The 25,695-nt window shown below is 40.5% G+C and overlaps 2 protein-coding genes across 3 annotated transcripts in view; one reads left to right on the top strand and one right to left on the bottom strand.

The window, feature by feature from the left end:
- STRADB (STE20 related adaptor beta) overlaps nucleotides 1–15,675 on the bottom strand; it is a 36,098-nt gene extending 20,423 nt beyond the window's left edge. The window contains exons 1-9 of one of the 2 annotated variants that reach the window (XM_075180129.1): nucleotides 15,572–15,675; nucleotides 14,832–14,891; nucleotides 14,021–14,101; nucleotides 12,005–12,107; nucleotides 11,298–11,419; nucleotides 10,601–10,709; nucleotides 9,628–9,751; nucleotides 9,384–9,552; nucleotides 655–759 (exon numbers count right to left, since the gene is read on the bottom strand). In XM_075180129.1, the coding sequence (XP_075036230.1) occupies nucleotides 655–759; nucleotides 9,384–9,552; nucleotides 9,628–9,751; nucleotides 10,601–10,709; nucleotides 11,298–11,419; nucleotides 12,005–12,107; nucleotides 14,021–14,101; nucleotides 14,832–14,843 (825 nt within the window). In that variant the 5' untranslated portion in view covers nucleotides 14,844–14,891; nucleotides 15,572–15,675. Of the gene's footprint in view, nucleotides 1–654; nucleotides 760–9,383; nucleotides 9,553–9,627; nucleotides 9,752–10,600; nucleotides 10,710–11,297; nucleotides 11,420–12,004; nucleotides 12,108–14,020; nucleotides 14,102–14,831; nucleotides 14,892–15,451; nucleotides 15,524–15,571 lie in introns of those variants that run through there. The other variant, XM_075180130.1, reaches the window with a different exon arrangement.
- A 357-nt stretch (nucleotides 15,676–16,032) lies between these two features.
- The window catches only part of TRAK2 (trafficking kinesin protein 2), a 41,461-nt gene continuing 31,798 nt past the window's right edge, over nucleotides 16,033–25,695 (top strand). The window contains exon 1 of the mRNA XM_075180128.1: nucleotides 16,033–16,092. The gene's annotated coding sequence lies outside the window, so the exon portion shown is untranslated. The remainder of the gene's footprint in view (nucleotides 16,093–25,695) is intronic.

Raw genomic sequence — 25,695 nt, 5'->3', positions numbered from 1 at the left:
CAGACTTCTGCCCCATGTCTGTTCCTCTAAAATGCTGCCACGGGACTCTGGCCTGGTGCCTCAAACACTGAATCTGTCAAACTCCCAGTGGAACCAGAGGGAACCTGTGAAAGATCTCCCTCCAGGGAATGGGCAGGCGGAGCAAGCTCAGCAATAGAATTGGCTAGAGACCTAGCCCAGGCAGGTTCATTAAGTCAGAACCAGAGCCTCCAGGTGCACACGGCACCCAATCCTTAAACTGGCAGGCTGCGCACCAAGAGTCCGCACCTAGTTGTCCAGAAAGCAATTTTGAGTTGCATCCGGCACAGGTAAACCTTGTCATAAAAGTTAACCAGGTCTTAGCCCTCGAGGATCTCCCCCTGACATGAGACACAGATGGAAGAAATAAAATAATACAGGACAGAAGCAGCACACAATCAGATAAAGAGCGAGCCTGCAATAAGCTAAACTGGACCTTACAGGAGAGGAGTATAGAGGGGGAGGAGCAATGAACAACTGTTAAGATGATTTAAAGTGCCTGGATCCTACACTACACCACAATCTACCCGGTGTCCCACAATGGGTGTCTGAGAAAAGAATTTGCTCCCGACAACATGCAGGAGAGCACATGACATCAAAGTAACATGGACCCTAATGGAAACGGAAATCACTCACCTGAGTGCGGTGCATGTCCATGAATGGCACACGCCCAGTAGCTAATTCACAGGCAGTGATTCCAAGGCTGTAGATGTCTGATTTCACATTGTACCCATAGAGGTCCTTATTAATAAAAACAATATATTATTTGTAATACATCCAGATACACTAGAGCAGTTATTGAGTAACAACAATGTATTTTCACACTTATGCCAAAATGTGCGCGATATATAAGATCATGTCAACTGATCACTTGCAAGCGGGCTGAAATCTATTTTAAGAAACTAAAAATACACAATGCGCTAGCCAGCATTCCCAGTGATCTAGTTTAGACCTCTTGCTAATTCTACTTACGTCTGTATGGACGTACATACACAAATCATAATATGCAGTCCATGCGAATGTCTGGAGAATAGTTGAGATCTTGGGTGTTCTGTAACACTTCACTTTCGTCTAAAGGCAGGTGTTTAAAATGTAGGTGTACATGTAGTGTGAATTGTGTAAAAAGAGGATTTTTACTTACCGTAAAATCTATTTCTCTTTCTCCATTGGGGGACACTGCCAGACATTGGGGTATAGTAGTGGGATTGTGAGTTTAGGCACTAAAAACTCTATGATTTTTACTCCCCTCCTCTGCTATGCCCCTCCTCTCCTAGATACCTCAGTTTTGACTAACCAAGTGTACTATAAGGAGCTGCCCAAAGGGCAAAAGAATTTAAATCAAAAACATTCATAATCAGATCGTCTACAGAGCAAGGGAGGGAGCGCAGTGTCCCCCAGTGGAGAAAGAGAAATAGATTTTACGGTAAGTAAAAATCCTCTTTTCTCTCTCCTACCACTGGGGGACACTGCCAGACATTGGGGGTATAGTAGTGGGATTGGGAGTTTAGGCACTAAAAACTCTTTGATTTTTACTCCCCTCCTCTGCTATGCCCCTCCTCTCCTAGATACCTCAGTTTTGACTAACCAAGTGTACTATAAGGAGCTGCCCACAGGGCAGAAGAATGTAAATCAAAAACATTCATAATCAGATCGTCTACAGAGCAAGGGAGGGAGCGCAGTGTCCCCCAGTGGAGAAAGAGAAATAGATTTTACGGTAAGTAAAAATCCTCTTTTCTCTCTCCTACCACTGGGGGACACTGCCAGACATTGGGGACATACCAAAGCAGCCTCTATGGGAGGGAATGCTCTGGAGCGGGTGCACACAATACTTTCCTGCCAAAGCTCGCATCAGAAGATGCGAAAGCCTGCAATCTGTAAAACTTTACAAAAGTATGAACAGACGTCCAAGTGGCCGCTTTGCACAGTTGTTCAGCTGAAGCACCATGGCGCGCCGCCCAGGACGCACCAACAGCCCTGGTCGAGTGAGCCCTAAGCGAATGAGCTTAGGCCCTGGCCGAGATGCTCGGACAAAAGCCAGACTAATAGTGGAAGTGATCCCCCGAGCAAGTCTGTTTTGATGCCGGTCAACCACGCTTCTTAACATTGTATAAAACAAACAGATCTTTTGTTTTGCGAATTGAGGCTGTGCGGTCCACATAGCACCGGAGAGCCCTAACCACATCCAGCAGATGAAGATCGTAATCGACAGAGTCAGTTGAAGAAGACAAATCCGGACAAAATGCCGGAACCACAATCTCCTGGTTAAGATGGAACCCAGACACTACCTTTGGAACAAAGGAAGGTTTAGTACGTAACAGCGCTCTATCTTCATGAAACACCAGAAATGGAGAGCTACAACAGAGCGCTGCCAATTCTGACACTCTCCTAGCTGAGGATATAGCTAGAAGTAAAACCGTCTTCCAAGAAAGATGGTGCAATTCCGCAGTCTGAAGGGGTTCGAATGGAGGAAGACAAAGAGCCCTCAGCACTAAATTTAAGTCCCAAGGTACTACCGGATGAGAAAATGGGGGCTGAATATGAAGGTCCCCTTGTAAAAAGGTCTGAACGTCACTCAGAGGCGCCAGTCTTCGCTGAAAATAAATTGACAGCGCAAAACACCTGAACTTTAAGGGAACCCAGTCTGAGTCCCTTATCCAGGCCCTCCTGCAAAAAAGCCAACAGCCTAGACAGGCTAAACCTGGAAGTATGGAAACCTTTGGATTCAGACCAGAGTATATAAGTCTTCCAGACCCTGTGATAAATAGCCGAAGATGACTTTCTTGCCCTAATCATGGTGGCAATAACCCGTGACGAAAAACCCTTAGCCTTGAGAACTAAGGATTCAGTAGCCACGCCGTCAAAGCCAGCTGATCTAATTTGTGGTGGTGAAGGGGGCTCTGAACGAGCATGGGCAGACGAAACGGCTGATCTGCTGACATTCCTAGGATGTCTGAGAACCACGCCCTGCGAGGCCAATAAGGAGCTACTAAGATCGCTTGAACGTGTTCTCTTTTCAGCTTTTTCAGAACGCGAGAAATGGTGGGAACAGATACACCAGCCTGAATTGCCACGAAATCGCCATGGCGTCTGCTGCGTATGCTAGAGGGTCCCGGGACTTTGCACAATACCGAGGGACCTGACAATTCAGTCTGGAAGCCATGAGGTCTATTTCTGGTAGACCCCATCCCTGAACAAGAAGAGCGAAGACCTCTTTGCACAGGGACCACTCCCCCGGATGAACTTTCTCCCTGCTGAGGAAATCGGCTTCCCAGTTGTCCACTCCCAGGATATATACAGCCGAAATCTGGGGTACATGATGTTCTGCCCAGATTAGAATATTGGCAGCCTCTTGCATGGCTGCCTTGCTGCGAGTTCCTCCTTGATGATTTAAGTAAGCCACGGCCGTGGCATTGTCTGACTATCTGAAGGTGTTTTCCTTTCAGAAACGCCTGAGCTTTTAACAGAGTCTTGTGAACTGCTCTCAGCTCCAATACGTTTATGGGAAGAGCTGACTCCTAGGGAGACCAGAGTCCCTGAAACCTTAACGGTCCTGTGACTCCTCCCCAACCTGAGAGACTTGCAAAAGGCAGGATTTCCAAGGACCTCTTTGATTCAGCATCCGTCGTCCACGAACGTAACCATAGGGAACGTCATGACGCCATAATAAAGCCGCCAATTCTGGCATTGACTGCTACTGCGTCCATGGATGCCTGTCCCATATAATCCGCCATCTCCTGAATGTGGTCAGCGAGAACAAGGAGATCAGGTAGCGGAGCCTTACTCTGAATGGCCGAGATCAACTGCTCCGCCCATATCTGCACCGCCTTATTTGCCCATGCAATTGCCATAGTGGGTCTAAACAAGCTACCGGAAGCAACATATGCGGACCGGAGAGCATTGTCACACTTTTTGTCGGTAGAGTCTTTGAGAGATACTCTCTCCTGGGTAGGAATGGCAGAGGAAGAGGACAACCTGATAATCGGTCTGTCCACCTTAGGAGACACCTCCTATTTAATACAATCCTCTGCTGAAAGAGGGTAAAAACCTCTTAAATCCCGGCATAACGAACTGTTTTCCTGGATTTAACCAATCGTCCGTCACAATCTGCACCATCTCTGATGACGGTGGAAAAGACATAACCTGAGATTTAGTCCTTTTAAAAATGGAGAAACCTGAGGGAGCCGAGGGTGTAGGGTCAGCAAAACCAAGGCTATGCCTAATACCCAACACCAGACTTTCAATATTACCCACCGAGGTGGTCATAATACTCAGAGAATCTTCCTCCTGAGTATCCAAGTCTAAATCCCCATCCTCATCTGAAGGGATATCTGAGCCTGGGCTACGACCCTGGTTTACATCCAGTGAAGCCCTTCTTGCTCTGTGGGAGACCGCAAGTAGGCGATCATCACTCTCAGAGAACTCTGTGAGGATGTGCCTGCACTTTCCAACTGATCACCCCCCTCCCCCCAACTACAACATGTGTGGAGCTCTGCCCTGCAGAGAGAGATACCTGAGAGTCTGCAACAGCATTTTGACGTACCTCTGCAGCCTGTAACATCACCGTAGTAAACTTTTCCATGGTTGCAGCAAAGGACTTAAACCAAGGCAGCTCTTCCATGGCTACCGGTGTCTGAACTGGGGCGGGACGCTCCTGAGATCCGGCCTCACAAGCAGCGCAAAAGGGCACCTTTGTCATGCTGTCCTTTAGAGAGTTTTACTTTACACATGGCACAAGTAAAATACAATGCAGACCCTCCAGAGGATCCCCTGTCAGAGGACTTCTTGTTAGACATCACTGGTTAAATACAGTATAAACTGATTATAACTAGACAGATAAATGATTATTGTCTAAACAGTTAATGTCAGAATACAGCAATACACAATTTGTAGCCAGATCTATATACCCGGGTACAAATTAGCCCCAAAGTAACTTTTAACCTCTCCCGCTAGGCAGAACAATCAACCATGAATGTTTAAAATGTTTTTGTACACAAACACAGGATTTAACGATACCAGTCACAGTAGAGGTAAATGAGAGGAGAGAAGCGACATGCAGCTACTCGATATGAGCTTAAAATGGCGGCTCCGCTGTGCTGGATCCTGAGAAGTGCGGGAAACGAGGGTCCTCCTCCAGGTCCGCCCTCATCAAAAAAATGTCTGCTCCTCTCTAAGCTACCAAACAGCTCATCTATATTATGGCTGTCGGTAACTGCTCAACAACACGCTATGTTACAGTGCCCAGGCTAGCGCGTGTGATCTCTGCCCTCCTCATGCAGCGCCGCTCTCAATAATAGAGGGAGCGGTAACGGACCCCCGCTGCTCGTTGTCAGGGGAGGTGGGGGTATGGAGGAGGGGGCTTGCCGGCTAGTCCGTCGGCGGGGAGAGATGGATCCTTGATCTCCCCCGCGCGACCTATCTCCGTGGCCCGCTAAAAGAGGACTACCTCCGTGGGCACCTAAAGTCCTAATGGCGTTAGCAACAGCTAATAGCTCGTTTCTAGGGGATGAACTGCCGGCAAGACAGGTGAAAGGAAGACCCGGGCATCAGCCACTTCTTACCTTGCGCGGGGATCAGGGTGAAGAAAGCCCAGGACCATTCACTCTCTCTGGGACTTAGGATCGATCCCCGCGAAGCACCACTGAGAAAAAATAAAATAAAAACGTGACAAACTATCACTAAAGTATAGGCAGGAGCCTATACCAAACTGGCCTAACTCCTAAGGCACTAAAAAAAACCCTGAGGTATCTACTGGAGAGGAGGGGCATAGCAGAGGAGGGGAGGAAAAATCATAGTTTTAGTGCGCAAACTCCCAATCCCACTACTATACCCCAATGTCTTGCAGTGTCCCCCAGTGGTAGGAGAGAGAAACTGGTCATGTTGCCACTGTACATAATTCTAGTAATACTAAATGTTACATGTCTTCACATCTGATAGTAAAATATGACACAGTGAAGGACTTTGCTGGAAATTTCCCATCACCATACTCTAATTTTGCAGTAGATGACAGACAGGGTCATACAAAATAAAATTATTGCTAGAGGAATTTGATCCATAATTTAAAATTTAGATCACCAATATATCAAACTACAGAATTCAACTTACTCTACAGTGTGGGGATTCTCTGGGTCCACCCCAAAGGCTCCAATGATTTTAGTGGAAAACTGCTTCCCAGCATTTCTACCTGGTAATAAGCAGGGAAATGGGACTAACAGGAGAAAATGGAAGGTATATTCAATGATTTGTTAATCAGTTTAAGTGTAGGGGAATCATTACAAGTTTAGTAAACTGTGTAAGGAGTACAGAATGTGTGTTTTATTGCAGTGTTTGGGAAATTGTTATAGGCAGGGCCGGACTGGCCATTGAACCAACCGGGACTTTTCCCAGTAGGCCGCTGAATGTAGTTTTTTAGCTTTCAAAATAAATAAATACATAAATAAATAGAAATAACAAAATCACTTACTTGTAGCACCCCTCCCCCGGACCGGATGCCAGCAAGAGGGAGGGGGGGGGGGGGGGGCAGCGTGTTAATAGGTGGCTGGCCCCTCCTCAGGGACCAGCCACCTTCCTTAATCTGGCTAGGGATCTAATGATTCCTCTCCCTACCTCTGTTGCTTGCTGCAGCCTCTGTACAGAGGTCACATGGGATGTGTCACATGACAGCTGCTGTCCTATGTGTTCAGTGACAGGAGTCTGCAGCACCAGGAGTAATGTATGGAGGGGGGCTGCTATTATGTGTGAGGGAATGGGGAGGTCTTAATATATTGTGTAATATGAGGGAAGGGATTGTCTGGGTGGGAGGTAGGCTATTAATTTAATGGTGGAGTTTAGCAAGGGGCTAATTATTTAATGGGTGCTATTTTATTTGCGGGGTGATGGTGGGGCAATTTAATTTATTGGAGCTATTTAACGTAATACTGTGGCCTATTAATTTAAGGGCTGACGGGACCTTAAATTTAATGCTGGGGTGGTTTGGGGCTAATAATTGAATGTAAGGCTATTAAATGTGAATATTAATTTTTTATTGCCGAGGATGGTCGTGGGAAATGGTTATATTACACATAAATACTATTAATTTATTGCTGGGGCTGTTTGGAGGGAGGAAAATGGGTTTATTTATTAAATGGGAATACTATTAATTTAATTTTCATGGCTGGTTGGAGGAACATAAATAAATCTATTAATCCAATGTGTGTGCTATTATTATAAGGGGACCTAATTATTAAAAGTGGGTGCTATAGATTTAATTCCGGGGATGTTGGAGTTTTCTACATTACATGTACCCATTTTTTTTATCCCAAAATAGGGCCTCCAACATTCCAGGACCCAGACAAACAGCAACTGATGTAAAGAAACCAGCAGCCACACACGAAATGTGAAAGTGACAAGAACAGGTAGGAGAGAGCAGGACAGTGTGGCAACTATCCTAAATCTGATGAGACAGCTTTGAATTTGGATGACTGACTCGCTTAGTCAGGATTTGATCATACAGCAAGGACAGTTGGGAGGTATGTCCCACTTCACACAGTACTGCTGGTGAATGCAGAGCTGCGTACACCTAACAGTGCACACAGTTTTGCCTGTGTATTTGTCTAAAACGTAACTAAAATGATAACCCCCCTCTCTTAAGTGTCACAGTTCCCCCAGAGCCTTATTCCAGTTCTGGTGATACTAAAGTGGTTCTTGTATTGATTCCATTGCCTGCATTCTACCTTGAATTGGTCCCATTCTCAGATAACTTTGTTGAACATATGGCCAGCCCCTATTGCACTGACAATATTATTAATCCTTCCTCCTTTCCACTTAGTATATTACCAGCAAACCCTTGAAATAGCTCTCCCTTTTACTTATGCCGTTGTCTGCCAACCCTCCTTGCACTGTTATTAATTGAAACACCCCCAAACACAGCTCACATTTAGGGGTTAAACACAATTTTTACAAAAGAAGAGTTTTCTTGCAGATGCTTGAAGCACCTTTAACACCTTTGTGGTGATCGCACTGGATAGCCATTTATTGTAAGGATTATTTTTAATGCATTTTTTTAAACACACAGTACATATTTTTATATATTAAAAAGATATTTGACTGGTAGTTTACAGCTCATGATGTCAGGGAAAGATTTAACAATGCAGTGAGGAGCTCATATGCTGCCCTGCAGACTGATCAGATACGATTGTGCCAACATGTTTCATAATAGGTAAACTTATTAAACAAAGTCAGATATGTTTTTATGAAGGGAATATTGGAAGGATATGTTAGTAGGCAACTAAACAAGTTTGAGCACAGAGGTATAAACCAGTCGCAGATCAGGCAAAAGGATTTATGTATCTTTATGACCCACTGTGTATTAAGTTATCACATCTAGGTTTTCCTAAATGTTACTACAACCAAATTTCAGTAGTTCTAAATCCCACCTACATTTGTGTTGATCCCACCTACATTTGATTTGGTCCTGCCCATAATTTTTCCAGGGCCACTTCAAGTTCCCAATCCGCCCCTGGTTATAGGTTCAATACAATATTATTCATGCGAATGGGAAGTCCACAGAAGTGTGGCAACAACACTACTGTGTTTTTAAAAGAAGCTGTTCTTAGGGGGAGAGAAGTTCATCACTGGACCACCTGCTGGATCAGAGGATCACTGCACTATTGCTGCCTTCAGGGGAACCTGCTTTATCAGAGAATCATTGCACCAAAAGGTAAGTAGAGCTCTGTGGTTTATCATATCTTAATGAACACCACGCAAGAATTAAATTTTACATTTTGAGTGGAGTTACCCTCTCAGTGCTATTTTTCACATTATTCAGCTTGAAATGTAAGGTACTAATCTTGACAGTATTCTTGCACTTTGGAAAGAACACATGGGGTGTGTACTTAACAATCATTCAAGAGCATTTTTTCTTTTCATTAGAAGTAACTTAAAAACATAATACAACAAATAACATGTGTGAACTACTGGCTTCTGCAATCACAATACTTACACTCCTGGGCCGAATTGGCTTCCATCTCATTGCAGACATGAGGAGAATGACATTTGGGACAAATTTCCAACAACCAACTTTAAAAAATATGAATGGACCAATTAATTTTATCGTCTATTGCTCATTTAACGGGAACTGTAACCGGAATTCAGGGGCTGGATTTTAATAAACCTGGCATGCAGCATCATAAATTGAAAATGGTTGAGTACAAGTTAGGGCTATAACAATCTACTGGGATTCACATTAATTTTCTTTCTGTCCGGCCCAGCCCGCCCCTGTACATTCATCAGATAGTCTTTGGTAAACTAGTCGTAGTCATTTAATCACAATGTAAATTTCTAGTACTGCATTCAAAGTGGAGTAATGTAGATACAGTACATGTACTGACCTGTCTCAGTAATTCAGGACTCAACCACGGAAGCATTGCAGTGCTAAAATTAGGAAAATCATATGCCACCTTAGCTCTTTTACTCCTAATCATGCTGTAGAGATGGCCAAGTGCAGATAGTGAAACAAGACCTTCATCTGAGATCAGGATGTGACTCCCTTTCACACTCCTAGAACAGAGCACAAGAAATATAAAAAAAGTGTAATTGTATAAATATAAACCAATTGTTTGCTGTCCATCCTACCTGTGAATATATCCATTTTGATGCAGATAGTTTAGTCCTTTTAATGTTCCATATAAAATGTTTCCTATTAAAACTTCACTCATGCCTTCAGGGTAATAGGTCTTCAAGAGGCTGTTAGCAGAACCTATGGAATTAAGAATTCTGCACTGCACATCAATCTTTCACACCTTCAATAGACAATGCAGTGTAATCCATGCTCGCACTATGCTGATCCAATCAGAAACAACACTAAATAAAATTAAAAGAGAAAACCATGTAATAAAGTTGAGTATTCAATTAGCCGTGATGTTCTGTCAAACATATTTTCAGGTACTCCAGTACCCCAACATCGAGGATTTTTCCTCGCTCACCTATAGGAGGCGAAGAGAAATCCCCGATGTGCCATTGCAGCGGTGTGACCATTACAGAGGCACTCCGCGGCTAATTGAATATGCCCCAAAAAGTCATGTGGGGGTCCCTCCCAAATTATCACCTTAATTTTGTCACTGGGTTTTCTGCAACCATTCAAGTGTCACCTTTACCACAAAGTTCCCTTACACCTCCAATTACCCATGGCTCAGTTATTCTCCTAACTATTAGATGGCAATGAGTGCGGGTGGGGGAGAACTACAATGTAAAAGACAGACCCTTTAAGGGGTTAATCACATTCACGTGTGGATAACTGTATTGCACGCACATGGAAACTAATTCTTACTTTGATTCTTTTGTGCGTAGGACAATTAACCTCTGCTATATTTTTGCATATGGCTCTAATGTGTGACTGCATGATAAGTATCTAAAGAATATAGTTTATATTTTTATGAGTTGCATGAAAGAAAGAATAAAAATGAAAAGATGTGAGCAAGCCCTTGATGTGTCTCACTGAGCAATGTGGCTTTTTTTACAAGTGTTAAATTTACATTCAGCTAAACACCAAAGAGGTCTACTAAGAGTGTGGAATTTCGACTGTAATGTAAAAAAGTAATGTACTCACCGTATGCCATGAAAGGACTAATAACCCAAAGCCAGGTCCCAACAGTAAACATCTTCCAAGAGAACATAATGTTAGGATGCCGGAAAAATGGTGACATAACCACTTCATTCTGCAATACAATTAGAAGTATATTGTAAGTGCATCAATGATCACCTACACACCACCCCACAGTAAACAAGTATCTGAGCAGACTGCACATAGCTAGACATATTTATATTTACAGTGTGTTACAGCTGTATAGATTCTTCTATTTTCACCTTCTACATGCCAGCATGAAGTTAGCAGTCCTCAGAGCAGCTAGGTGTAGTCATGGGCAATAATGAGAGTATGAACATCCCACATACTGGCAAGAGCATGCTCACTGTGCTCCTGTAAAACAACCAGTGACATCAGGAGCCAGCTTTCAATACATTGGCTCTGAGTCTTCACATGAGATCGGTGTCACAGAAATTTTTGCCTACACCTGCAGCTATTTTAAATAATGCCTAGGTGTTTATAATAGAGGGATAAACATGACTTTATAGCCATTTTGTTCACAACAATTTGTTTTAGCTTGTTATGTGTGATTTGGTGCAATATACATTTATAAAATGCTGTACTAGTAATGTTAAATCTTTCAAAACTACATCATAGGTACACTTTAAAAAGGTGTTGTGGGTGCAGCATAGCAAAAATACAACATGTTTCCGTGTGCCACCTGTAAGAATTTGATGTGTTCATCAGAACAGTCATCCAGATCTGTCACTCGTACTGTTACTAGGGTTCCTGTGGGAGTATGTCGAGCGAGGTAGATTGTAGTTAAATTGTTGAAGCCTTTCCCTGTGATAATGAGAATGCAATTAACTAGTGGAAAGAATGGTTATAACTTGTCTATTAAACAAAAGTCTCATCTGCTCAACCACCACATTTTTCAGCTCTTAACAAAATCTGTTTAAGTGCAAATTATTTGTATAGTGTGTGCAGTAGATCATAGTAGTTAACTAATGCATCTTTAAATAGAATTTTTATTCATAATATGACTGTGTAGAAACTTGAATAGAAACATGCCAAACAAATTTACAATCATGAAAATGTTCTCAAATTAATTTGCGACTTATAAGTGAAGTGAAATGATGAGCACTCATTTCTAAGGTGCCAGTTAAAATCTACACTGTTGCCTGCTTGGCAGTTTTTAAGGAAGGTGACAAAACACGAGAAGCTTGCTGACTGAGCCGCTTCTTTGTGCCTTTCTCTGCTGATTAGTAGCGTGAAATGCTGGAAACCTAGTCAGTGTCTGGGTGCGAGTGCACACTCTTATATAGGTGTTTACACAACATAAAATATTGCTTTTATTTTAAACTAAAGGTTGTTGTGCAAAACGGTGATCTGACATATGGCAGAGTATAAAGTAAGAAAACAACATACCAAGTTCCTCTTGGAGCTCATAGCTGGAGGCTACATGGGATCGTACTGGCATTTCATTCCCTCCTGGGACAGGAGAAATCCAGCACTGAGGCAGCTCACCTGCCTGCCAATAATAAAGAGAAAAGGTTAGTACAATTTCATGTATACACCACATATATAAACAAGCAATATAACAATACACATAGTCCAAGTATTACAATAATAATAAAAATAAAAATACATTAAAAAGAATCTGAAATAATTGAATACCTACATAAAAAAAAAAGATTGCTATGTAACTTATCAGTAATGTTATTTTTTTAAACCCCCTAGTCTAACTTGAGACAACAATAGTTATGTCTGAAAGTATTGTCTAAGTTTTGGGACACATTTTTACATCAATTTCAAAACCTACAACTATTTAGAACAGTTACTTTGGATATGCTTTCTTTGTATACAAACACAGTAATAGGGTATGTGACCCAGCACTATTTTCATTTATCTGTACCATTGCCATCTTTAAAGCCCCCCCCCCCATACAAAGCTATTTAATTTAAAAACACCTTTTATGCACAGACAAAACCATAGCTGGGGTGTTGTACAACTGTGATTTATGTGCAGTTCTGTAACATTTTTTCTTAGGTTTATGACGTCCTGATGAAGGTTAGGTGACCATCTGAATATTGATGTGGACAACAACAAAATAGCACAGAGGATAGTCTGTGGTCAGGTTTGGCATACCTACCTGATGCAGTACATCACCAGTGTGCTGAGGGGCTCCTCCGTGTCTTTTCTTAAGGTCTGGTCTCCATGGGCTTCATACCACAATCAACCCCTGCTCCAATTCTAACAGAGACCAATTCTTGACTGGAACTATCAGATCAGACTACTTTTTCTTGCTAAAAGTGTGAACTCCTTCTCCCTTTCCTATCCCCCTCTCTTTTCTTCTTCTTTGTTTATATAGTTCAAAAATAAAAACAACATCTTCATGGTACTAGGTTAGCACGGAGTTAAATTTGTACCTAAAAGGCACTGTGAGAGTGTTGTATATTCTGTTATATAACTACATGTTCTGTTACACACATATACATTATATATATATATATACAATATATATATATATATATAAATAATATGTGTGTGTGTACACTATCTCGCTGATATACCTTTCAAGAATTTTTGTAACATTGTTCAAGATAAACTGTTATTAATAAAAGGTACTTAATAAACAAATAGTACAGAGAAGAGAAAACTCTTGTGTGAGTATCAATTTATGTATTCTAGATTAGGCTGGGTACACACTACGACTTACAAAAAACAAAAAAGACGTCCCGATCAGCATGCAGATTTATGGGTACACACTACATGTGTTTTAAAAGATTTAACCTCAGAGGAGTATCATAACCATCAATTGTTATAACCATCGGCTGAAAAGATCATGACTCTAAACTCTATGGAGATCCTGATCGTGAGTGCATACACACTGCAGGATTGGAGCAACATTGGAAAAGATTTATAATTCTGCTGAACAATCAAATAAAATGACAATCGGTACTTTGGAACGACTATCGTTCATAGTGTAAGTATACACACTAATGCGATATTGGCCCATAAGGATGTTTATCGCTCGATTGACCCAATAGTTGGCTGAAAAACTTGTAGTGTGTAGCCAGCCTTAGTGGCATCAGCCCCCAGCAAGTAAATACGCGTCATAGTAGCATGCGAATATTGATTCACTGTGGGGATAGAACACCATATGCAAAGTAAAAACAGAGTGTTTTTTGTTTTGAGCTGTTGTCACATGATACATATTCCAGAACAAAATCTCTTGTGAAGCTTAGCACTGGCTTAGACACAGAAAGAAAATATTCAGACCGGTCACATTTATAAAACACAGTGTTTAATGCAATGTTGCACAATTATTAATCATTGGATACTGAGATGTGTTACTGAAATCTAAAAGGTTTTAATTTTATCTCCAGGTCAAAATTCCCCTTTAATGAACTTCTGAAGATAACACTTAAGATTGTTTCTCACCCAGTGTGGATAGATGCTGGCAGTAGACTCCTTACTTTGGCTTATTGATTTCACAGGAGTCCGTCTCAGGCAGGAACAGTCCTGTAGTGACAACATTGCACTTTCAGTTTGCTTCATGTTTACACTAAGGTTTTTCAATAAATGACAGGTTCAAAAGCAAGGCTGTACTGATACATTGATATCTGGTTATCACTTTCCATTCACCAATGCAGCCCTTGGTCCAATCAGCGACCAGTCTTAAGAGTGAAGTGCAGACAGGGGTGGATCTAGTCTTATTTTATTTTTTGTAAGGGATGGGGAATTAACCTATGCACATATAGATGTGAGAATACTACCGTTCTAATAATTGTTGCTGTAAATTCCCAGGAAGATAAAATAATATTTTTAAAAAACTAGTGTCTTAGTAATATGGAGGAACAGCATTAGATTAAATAAGAGATGGCATTTCAAGTAGTGCTTTACAAAAATGGAAAGGAAGTTTTCTGAAAGTGGTCTCCCACTTCCTTGCTGGAATGCACATAACTGGCGCACCGTTTTCATCTTCCTGAAGCTCCAGTTGTAACAACTCCTGGTTGGTTCTGAAGCAGCTAATTTTCTGATTATTTTTTTTTTTTTTGCAGCTCTGACTAACTGTGCATACACCTTATTAATACACAGAATATTCCTCACTCACAAATCTTCCACTTACTGTGGCACATTAAAGAGATCCCAAAAGAGGCAGTAGATTCAATACACATTTTCAACCAAGGCCTGTTTTGGCATCAAAGTCGCTTAACAATTTATATACACACATCATTCTAATTAAACTTACCAGACAAGACATTGAATTAAATTATGAAGTGGTGGATTTTTCATGGGTCCACCCAGGTTCCTAGATGCAAAGGAGGTTTAATAAGTAGTTCCGCTTGTTTAAAGTACAAGGAGTAAACATTATTCTATAAAAAGTGAAAACTAATTCTATGATCAAAGATATTACATTTAGCCATTTGCACAAATGTTACTGCTTTACACCGCTATTAATATATAGGTCTTATATTGAATTTTTTTTTATAGATAGATATATGTACAATACTTGTGTAATAAGCACAAGTAAGGAGAGTAGAATTCATAACACTGTGATTAAAACACAGGGTTACTTCATCCTATATTTATGTGACTATGTTGGCCAAGATAGATTTCCTTTATAGAATCCTAGTGTGTCTACCAAACACAGATTATGTACATATATCCTCAATTGTGCAATTTACTTAGATTGTTGTTCACTATTATTATCTTCACTATAAGAAATGTTAGATCTTCTCTGTGCACATTTACAACTAGATGGGAATAATATGCGTGCACTTTAATCGTGTCCCTCTGTAAAAGGAGCGTCTTAAAAGTTACGGCGATAAGAGTCCCTGTTAATCTCTAAATTTAATACTACTAACTCGCCTTATGTAGCCGTTTTGGGGGAGAAGAGCGTGGTGTATCGCCGATATATTTGTATTGCTGCTCGTCTCGCTTTGTATTGTAAGGTAATCCCTTATAATTACAACTTCCTGCGTTGCTGACCTGCTCTAAACCTCTCTATATAGCCCAGGGAGACACTATCCAGCCCATAGAGTACGATATCTGCTGTAGAGCCCAGCTGATCCCCATTTCACGTCATCTAATTGAGCCAAGAGTCCATGTTGTTTTCTGGAACGTCCCTTGTCTGCCAATACTTTAAAAGAAAATATTATAAACATGTGTACATTAAACGTCTTCATAATGTTTATATACTTATTACCTTAATTTAATGAGTATGTGTACATGACTACCCCGATTTCTTTTACGCAACAGATTATATATGGTTGTTTTGCCCATGATAAATATGGCCGCAGTCTCGACCAAGCCTCTCCTTTTTTTTTTTTTTTTTTGAACTGACGTCGCTCTAGCTTCTTTTCTCTATGGTGAATTGATTAACAGCTCAGAGCGGAACGTTACCATTGGATAAACCTAAGTTGACATCATGAGTTCTGTTGCCTTGGTGAGCTGGAGGAAGATCCGCCCTCTGGAGCAGCAAAGAGGAAACCGGAGATCAGGAGTAGCCGGTAAGATACCAATAGAGGTCAGTGGTGGTTGTGGGCTATAGGACCGGTGGAGGATGGTTGGAGTCTGTTAGCATATATATATATATATATATATATATATATATATATATATAAAAAATTTCAGGTCTCTCTTAACAACCTGTGATCTAACCGTATCGGTCTTTTCCTTCAGATATCTGTCAAATCACATAGTTGAAGTAGTTGTAATCTACATCCTTTTTGGCGACTGTAACATGTATTTTAGTATTACCAATCAATCTGTGGTAGTCTGTCACATTCTTTGTACAGGACAGGATGTCACTGTGTGTGTTGTACTAAATAAATTGATGTTGATATTTCCATCTTGACTTTTAGTAAGAGAAGATCATATTAATGGCCTTTATGAGAAATATTAAATCCAGTAATTTCTGCATTTAATGTTTATATAGGATATAGAACGGCTTTGTTAATGTTCCACTTTTTATTTTATGTGCCCATTTATACACAAATGTTTTGTTCATCTGAGAGCTAAAAATAGTGCTTTCTATGCATAGCGTGACAATTCTAAACTACGCTTTTTTTTTACTATATTGCATTTCAATATCTCCAATGTATTAGTAATGGAAGAGTTATGAAAAAATGCATAGTACCTTCTTTATGTGTTGATGTCAGTTTTGCCAATAGGTGTAATAATTCATTTATCTTCTCTTTCTTTTTCTCCAATAATTGGGAGTTTGTAATGCAAACATTCATATTCCAGCACATTTTGTGTTTGTAGTCCTGTCTGTTTCATGAGTTATGTGTAAAATGTAAGCCTTGCAACATGCATAATGCCATGTGTATAGCTAGTTTTACTCCTCCCCATTAGAACACTCCTAAATGCATCATTATGAGATATGCAGCTGAATTTATAGAAGTAACAATGTTCATGAGAAACTTAGCTGTCCATTATGAGGTTCATTACATTGTTACTATAGCTATTTCATAAGTTAGTCTGATATGTAATATGTAAATTGCTTATGAAAATGGATACTCCTACAATTATACATTTGAGAAAAACCTGTCCAACATCACTGAATGTCATTTATCACCGAGGTGAATGTGGACAAACCCCTTTCATTATAACCCCCCCTCCCTATGTAGCAGATGCAATGGTCACTCGCTTAGGATCCCCATTACAGGAAGCAATTTTTGCTATATGGAAGCATTAAGAAGTATATTGGCTCAGAAGTAAGTGAGGCATTTTGGAGGTTAAAATTGAATCCATCCTTTGTGCCCTTCACATAAGTCATTCAGTGATGTCATTGTCACATGCAGAGAGATCACCTCCTGTACTATTGTCAGTTATACAATGCTAGTTTAGCTGGCCTTAATTAATTTGATGGATCATTTTACATTATTTTATTTTGAAACTGAAAATAAAATAATTTGCTATAGCAATTACTTTGTTTTCTATAGGTACAACCTCTGACTAAAACCCCTTTTTTAAGGTATTTGCATTCTCTTCATAGAGCTTTAAAAATGCAGGGTCAGATTTGTGTAAAGATTACTTAGGTGACAGAATTGCTATGGTCATAGCCTCTTGTTTAATCATGTTACCACGTTATCTTCTTATACCTATCCATATAGAAAATAAAAATGAAAACTGTAGAGACTTCCTTATCCGAATTCAATTTGAAATAAAGTAACAAGTACACAAATGGGTATTTAATACTAATGAAAAATACAAAAATGAAAACATAACATAAATGTTGTTACAAAGAATTTCAGAAAATGGCCAGAATGCCGTCTCTTGATTGTCATGTGATGACTATTATCTCCTCGCTCACTTTTTAAATCACTACTGTTTCAGCACAGTCACATTGGGGTATGTTGTAAAAAATATGAATGAGACATTCACAGTTATTTTTATCTTGCTTGTGAGCTTTCAACTGTTACTGGAGCAAGTTTGAAATTGAAATGCAAAAATTGGTCACTAAAAGCTTACAATGAAAATGTAAAATGAAGTATTGCTAACTGAGGACGAATACTGATTACAATTGCATACAGAAAAAATGAAGCTACTATACTGTACAGATATCTACTTATAAAGAACATATTTTGCAGTGTATAACCAGATTATAGAATAAGAGAAGTAGTACAGGCCAGTTTTCCATAGATACAGAATTAGAGGAGACTGTCTGTATTTAAAATATGGGGTCATTGACTTGTCTATATGACCAAACATCAGAAGTTAACCCGTTTGTTCATCATGTAGCCTGCAGGGTTATATGACAGCTTTTGTTTTTGTTACATTTGTAGAAACATAATTATTAGTCATGTAAATCACATCTGATTTTCTTTATATTCCTTCAGTACTATTCGGGTATATGACATTTAAAAGGCTATCGGTGCCACATTATTGTAAATATGCTTAGTGTTTAAACTTTAAAAAAAATTTTTTTATATATTATAATGTGTGTGTGTGTGATTTTGTTTCATTTGCTTTTTGTTAATATGTTTTCAGAATGGTAAAATACATTGAAACATTCTGGTAAAAAGGAGTATTGGTAGGTATTGGATGTTTTAAAGGATCATCATGTTATTCGTAAACCCTTAGAAACTATCATACTTGTGATTTATACAATCAGCTTTTTTTCCATACGAGACATTTACATGTACATTCATTTTTTGTTTATTAGTAACTCGTGCTGTTCTGTCATTGACTGACTCTACTCTGTTGTCTCTGGATGAGCTCTTGTTCCTTATATGCATTAGTGGCTGACATATTCTGGGCTGGACCAATATTCATGAGCAGGGCTGATGGATAATGGTAAGCCTGGTCAGCGCAGTAGGAGGGTACCTCGTCTGTGCTGTGTTCTCTTGTTCCGAGTCCCCAATCTAATTACAGCGGATATTGAACAAGTGCAGGGTATAGGGGTTTTGGCACATGCACAGGGTATATGGGATTCAATGCATGGTTTAGTGTTTTCGGCCCAGGCACAGGACATAGGTTTTCCGCACATGCACAAATTCTTCACGGCGCTGATGAGCCCAGCAAGGCCCTGTTCATGAGAACACAGCCTATCAATTCACTAGGAGCAGGGACATCATTGGGGCAATGAATGATTAAAGCAGCAATCCCACATCGTTTTTTTTCCCCCTTTAAATAGTAAGAAGAACCTTTTTAAATAGGTTTGTGATTTTTTTGCTGCCCTCCGAAAAAATATTTATCTCCTTTTCAACGTCTCTCTGGAAGGTAGACAAGTATGGCTGACTCTCCCCCCTCTCATGTCAGAAGGAGGGGAAGGATTTTACAGACAGAGCTCAGAGGGGGCAAACCAAAGCCTCTCTGCTCACTACATTATGTATCTGGTTACCAAGGTAGTCAAATGTCACTGTACAGAACTATAAATCCATGATAGTAGCCTGAAGAAACAAACCAACGAAAATGGTAATTTCCAACCTTTTTCCATAGCTTGCCACAGTGATTTATGATAAAACACACCGTTTCATGGGATTGCCGCTTTAATATAGTTATGAAGAGCTGGTGAATTCTCATGAATAATTAATTGGGTCCACAAAACAGCTACTTCCTTCATGAGTGAGCAAAATGTATTGGGTTTTTTTCTCCCTTAGCAAACAACTGGCAACGTCTGCTCAATACATGTAGATTATGAGAATTTGGAGTATCTGTGCAAAATAACTTGTGTCCATGGGGCATATTTAATAAAGCACAATAGTGCTTTTAACGGGTAATTAAGGTCCCACAGTGTCCTCCGCAAATTTATTAAGGGGGCATCGCAGCAGATATCATGGATATCTGCTGCTTTGCATTCCTCTTCGTTTTTGGGAGCAGTCACCAGTCAACAGAATGGTGACTGCTCCTGGCCGCAATCTAACAAGTCCCGAAAAAACATTTTTTTCGGGAACTTGTCATGTTAATGTACGCCAGCTGAAGCTGGCGTACATCATCCGAATTGAGGAAATCTAATGCTGTCAGCTCTGCTCCGGAGAGCAGAGCTGGACAGCGCATGTGTGGAGGGATCACATGATCCCTCCCTGTCACTCACAGCTCTCTCTCTGCAACTATCGTTGCAGAGACAGAGAGGGGATCTGTGTGCGCATGTCCAGTTCTTGGAACTGGACATGCGCAATTGAAGAGTGAAGAGAAGACCCGAAGACAGAGCTTCCGAAGAGGGGGGTAAGTATGATTTTTTTTATCACTGAAACAGCAGTTTTTCGGAACTGCTGTTTCTGTGCAGGGCTGTACATAAATGTGAGAAGTAGTTCAATCCTTATCATTGCGATAAGGATTGAAAACTACTTTTCACTTTATGTGAATATTGATAAATGTGCCCCCATATCTTATACCGAGCATGTAGGGTGTACCATAAGCATTCTTTTTATAAGTGAGAACTACATATTTGTATAGACTCATTCTCTTTTATCATGCTAAAAGAACAATTTTACAAGCTTATTGGCTACATGCTTATGTATTTTAGAGACTTTAAAATCTTTAGTTCTGTAAGAAGCTTGTCACAAGATTAAAGTAATTAAATGGACTTGAAAAGGGATAATCCACCAAACTACTTGCTGAGCCAGAAGCGGCACAGAAAGGAGACTGGCATGCTGCTGGTCAAAAGCTTTTTAGAACCCCTGCTTGGTACCCTTGGCAGCATGATTCATTTAGGAAATAAGATGTCACTGTGTGATAGACTTTCAATCATGTTTATTGTCACGCCTTTGTGTCTAGTGCTTTGGCCTACACACACTACTTCAGCAAAGGAGATGCATGGTTGTCTGTAGAGCTGTCACTGCTTAATTCAAGCTGTCACGTGGCGAGGTTTTATTTTCGGCTGCATTGTGTAGGGATGTGGAAGCAGCACAGGAAGTGGTGAGAAGAGCGCGGTACAACATATGTTGCTTGTTTTCAAGGCAGATTCTGAGATTACAAACTCAGTGTGAACCTTTTCATGCCCTTGGAGTAATAGATCTAATACCGCAACATGTCTCTGCTTGAAGAAATTGTGCTGTGGATAATGGTAACGATGGGCTTTTACAGCAAGGAAGATATGATGAGGTAATAGTGTTTGCTTACATGTTGTTACACTATGTGGTTCCAGCTTTGTCTTGCAGGTTCTGAGTTAACATTTTGCTGGTATGACATCTAACCTTACTATCATTGCCAAGCTTCCAATGCTAATTATATGAAGTAAAAATTACATGTCGTTATGTAAATAGTGGTATATTTCATGCTCTAGTTCTCTTTCAATGATAAAACCTAGCAGTAAACTAATACAAGGTTATGGTGAGCTAATTTAATTTAATGAGCGAGATCTGCGTGACTGCAGTAAGATTCATTTGTTCTGTTAGTGCTCTGATTCTGCTGGTCTCCACTCTAATGGCAGCTGCAGCTGCTGTAAGGACACTGCCAAGGGACCAGATGCCTGGAGAGAACACAACCGCATTAATACATCATGTGATTAATAATAGCCCATGCTTTAATTCTATATACAAAGATACTTAAGGTCTGCTTCCTTAGTTGTACTGGCTGTAAATCCACTATAAATTTGCATGGTTGCTATAATTGATGACTGTCCATTGAAGTTTTTGTCAGTGAAATGTTTGTCGTCTTCTGAACACTGAAGTGATTCTAGCATCCTGTTGGCTGTATCAGATATTTGGTGAAAACTTATATTTGATCATATTCAGGGATGAAGTAACCTGTGTCTACTTGAAATAAGCCACACACTAAGCATCGTTCCTGATTTGATTTGGCTAAATCTAAATCTTTTTTTTTTTTTTTTTTTTTTTTTTCCTTTTCTTTTGCATGTCCAATTTTCTCTTTTACATATTTCAAAATGACTCATTCATGTCTAGATGTTTACATATACTGGTTCTGGTATCAGACATTTATTTCTCAGTGTTCCAACATAAGTTGACACAACGAGAAGTGAACCTATGAAAATAAGCTTAGCCTTTATCCTTTGCACAGCCTTAAACAGTAGTTCTGGAAGCTTTTTAAACTTTCAATTTACCAGTTACAACATTCAGCACGTGTTAGGATCTAAAAATAGCACTATTGTAATGTGAACACAATCCAACCATTCATTCCAGGTATTGTTATGATACTTCTAATAAACCCCTAGTACTAATTAATGTTGCTTTTATGTGTAAATCTACAAAACACTGGAGAGTTGTTGTTCATTTGTTATTTATGGCTAAATTTACCACCTCCTGAAAATGCTACCGCTAAAATATAAACAATGGCCATATTGTTCTTTTTAAAATCAGAAGTGACAATCCTGGTAGCCAGGAGACCCTGAGCAATGCTACACTGTATAGCGATAGGTTCATAACAAATATTGAAATACACAGTATATTCTACAATAACAAGCAATGAGCCCCCACACACCCAATGTAAGTATAGGACTGGTGTATAGGAGGATGCAGTACAGGAGGGGAGGGGAGGAGGGGGGAGGGGACCTGGGTACCTGATGGGAGGCAGCACTCTGGTGCAAAATTGGCTCTGGCACCATAATTATCATCATCTTTATCTAGCACTACTAATTCTGCAGCGCTGTACAGATGGTTTTTGTCACTCACATCAGTGCCTGCCCTATTGGAGCTTTCAGTCTAAATTCCCTAACACACACGTCAATTTGATAGCAGCCAGTTAACCTACTATGTTTATGGTGTGTGGGGAGGAAACCGGAGCAATCGGAGGAAACCCAAACAAAAGCGAGGAGAACATACAAAATCCACACAGATAAGGCCATAGTCAGAAATCAAACTCCTGACCCCAGTGCTGTGAGGCAGAGGTGCTAACCATTAAGCCAACATAATAATATGTAGTTCAAAATAATCAAGATTTACTGGTCAGAACATGGTCATATTCCAATTATCTGGGAAACGAATACATGGAATAACTGGAAATTACATATTTATTACAGGAAACTAACGGTGTCACCTAACAAATTATTAAATGCTATTTTGATCTTCAGTCCTATTCGTGCTTCTACTTTATATATGTCACAATAAGGCTGTATTGAGGGGTAGATTGATTTATTTCATTATGTGCACAACTTAAAAAGGAACAGCTACATCATATTCTCCCAGCTCTAGTCTAAAAAAACATTTATACTCCAGTGTTGCTTAACTTGCCCTTCACTAATTCTTGTGGTGGTGGTGAGCTGAGAACAGAAGGGATCCTTTGGTTTTTGTTGATCTGCCTTGCTCTCTCACCTTGGTAGCAGCAGTATCTGTGCGTTTGGTCTTCTGATTGCAGCTGGGAGGCAGACGTACAACACGCAATGCACAGTTAATAGTCAAAACATTAGGGGCATATTCAATTGTTAGTTTTCCGTGCCGCGGAAAAACTAGTACAGTTAACACGGTAATATGTAGCTGGATTTCAGCTCGCGGCTCAGGGAGCTGCGAGCTGAAATCCAGCGAGTAAATTACCGTATTAACTGTTTTTCTGCGCACGATTACCATAATAATGATCGTGCGTGGACCGCGAGATTTTCGGCGTTTCCGCCGAGAATTGAATATGCCCCTTAGAGTCTTTGGGGCATATTCAATTAGCTTTCCGGTTCGCGGGATGGCGCCGGAACGGCCCGCGAAGTCAATCGCGAAGTCAATCCACGGTACCGCAATAACGTGGATTTTCGTTCGCAGCCCATAGGGTTGCGTATGAAAATCCGTGTTATTGCGGTACCGTATTACCGGCAATACTGCGCATGTTTCGCGGTAACGCGCGTTACCGTGAACCGGAAAGCTAATTGAATATGCCCCTTTGTATTAGAAGAAACATTTCCAGTTGATTGAATACGGGCATAAGTATACTCTGCCTATATGGCAGTTGCCGTATACAGTCAGACGCAACACACAGCAGGATACGCACAATGCATATATGCAATATAAAGTCCTATCAGAATGCAGTGAAAAATTTTTTTTTTTTACATGAGACATATATCAGGAGGTTATTAAAGCCTCCTGTACATAAGTCATTTTTACAGTTGCTCCTGATTGCAAACACATGTTCTAGCATGCATACGCAACCGTCATCACTATCACTCAGCACTTACACCTGACCTGTAGCTGGTGCAAGTGATGCAGCTAAAAGTCATGTACTTGAGAGATGCCCATAGCTTGAATATGCGTGCACTCAACCTTGGCATTCCCTTACTGTACATTGCTTACATGCGTACGCCCCTTCCCTCCCCCATTCTGCCATTGAAATTATAGGAAGTGGGAAGTGTCCTTTGTGTTGAAAGATGAATTTCATGCGCTTGTGTTTACTGGCGTATAGTCTGTTTCTGAGCATGTGCAGAGCAATTTTATGCCAAATACGGAACGTAAAGGGATTTGTGTTCTTTAATGAATTAGGCCCTGTATGTGAGAAACATTTTGTATAGTAGCCATTATAAAGGGACCTATTATATACACTGGCTACCAGAAAGTTATTATCATTGTATACGAGCCATAAGAAAACGTTTTTCACTTTGATGTATACTAGACACAAGAATGGGATTTAGTTAGGTATTCACCAGAACGGGTTCCTAACTGTATACCATAACTGGTAAAGGGGTCTAATTTTTATTCTTTCCAACAGAAACTGGTATATTTTGTATTAAAGCTTCCAGAAAGAGACACTAGACACCACAATAGGACCAGCTTGGTATATAGATTACCTGGCAACCAGCATTAGCCATGTAATAATTATCTGATTTGGCTCTTTATTATATAATGGTTTATCGGATGTGTCATATACTAGGAAGGAAGATGCCCAATGTTGAGTACTGTACGCTGGACATAATGAGTATAATAAAATGTGTTGGGCACTGTTGTGTGTAATATTCTATGTTGCTATGCTGGGCAGGACATGTATGTGTCCTTTCATTACTTAGTGGAACAACATAACAAATGCTTCCACACTGATACTACAGACACTAGTTTAAATATTCACTTCACCATAATTGTGTCTAGGTCTCTGTTCTCCTCTTAATAATAATCACAAGAGGCATTTTGTCAAATAGGTTGACAGCACTCTGTCATCACACAGGCCAAGCAACATCTTAAGCCATGATTACTCACTATTATTGAACTCCCCAACCTTTCCCCTTGACCCTGCTCTCTGTTCCATCAGTCATCCCTACCTCTTTCTCCAGCTACCATACCATATCCTTATTCCTGTTCCTTTCCAAACTTCTCGAACGGCTAGTTTCCAATTGCTTAACACACTTTCCCACTGTTCACTCCTTGACCCTTTACACAGGGGTTGAAGAACGCAGTAAGCAGGGTAAGCAAGGGGGAGGGGTGCCAAGATTGAGAGGCGCTTCCCACCGCCTGCCATCCCCGCTTGTCCACCAGGGCAAAAACTACAAAATGGACAAAAATCTGCCGACGTCCCTTCTCCCCCCCCTCTCCCCCTTCCCTTCTGCTTCCTTCTCACTGATGGTGTTGGGCGTGACATCATCACGTCCCGACACTGTTAGAGAGGAGCTGCACACCAAGGCAGCAAGAAGAGAAGAAGAAAAGATTGAAGTGAAGATGACAGAAGAACAAAAGGAAAGAAGGTCATAGATTGGTAAGTAAATAATGGAGGGGGCAGCAATGTGGATGAGGAGAGGGGGGCAG

Source organism: Mixophyes fleayi, chromosome 7 (assembly GCF_038048845.1).
Source record: "Mixophyes fleayi isolate aMixFle1 chromosome 7, aMixFle1.hap1, whole genome shotgun sequence".
Taxonomy (NCBI): domain Eukaryota; kingdom Metazoa; phylum Chordata; class Amphibia; order Anura; family Limnodynastidae; genus Mixophyes; species Mixophyes fleayi.
This window is presented reverse-complemented; position numbering and strand designations above follow the sequence as displayed.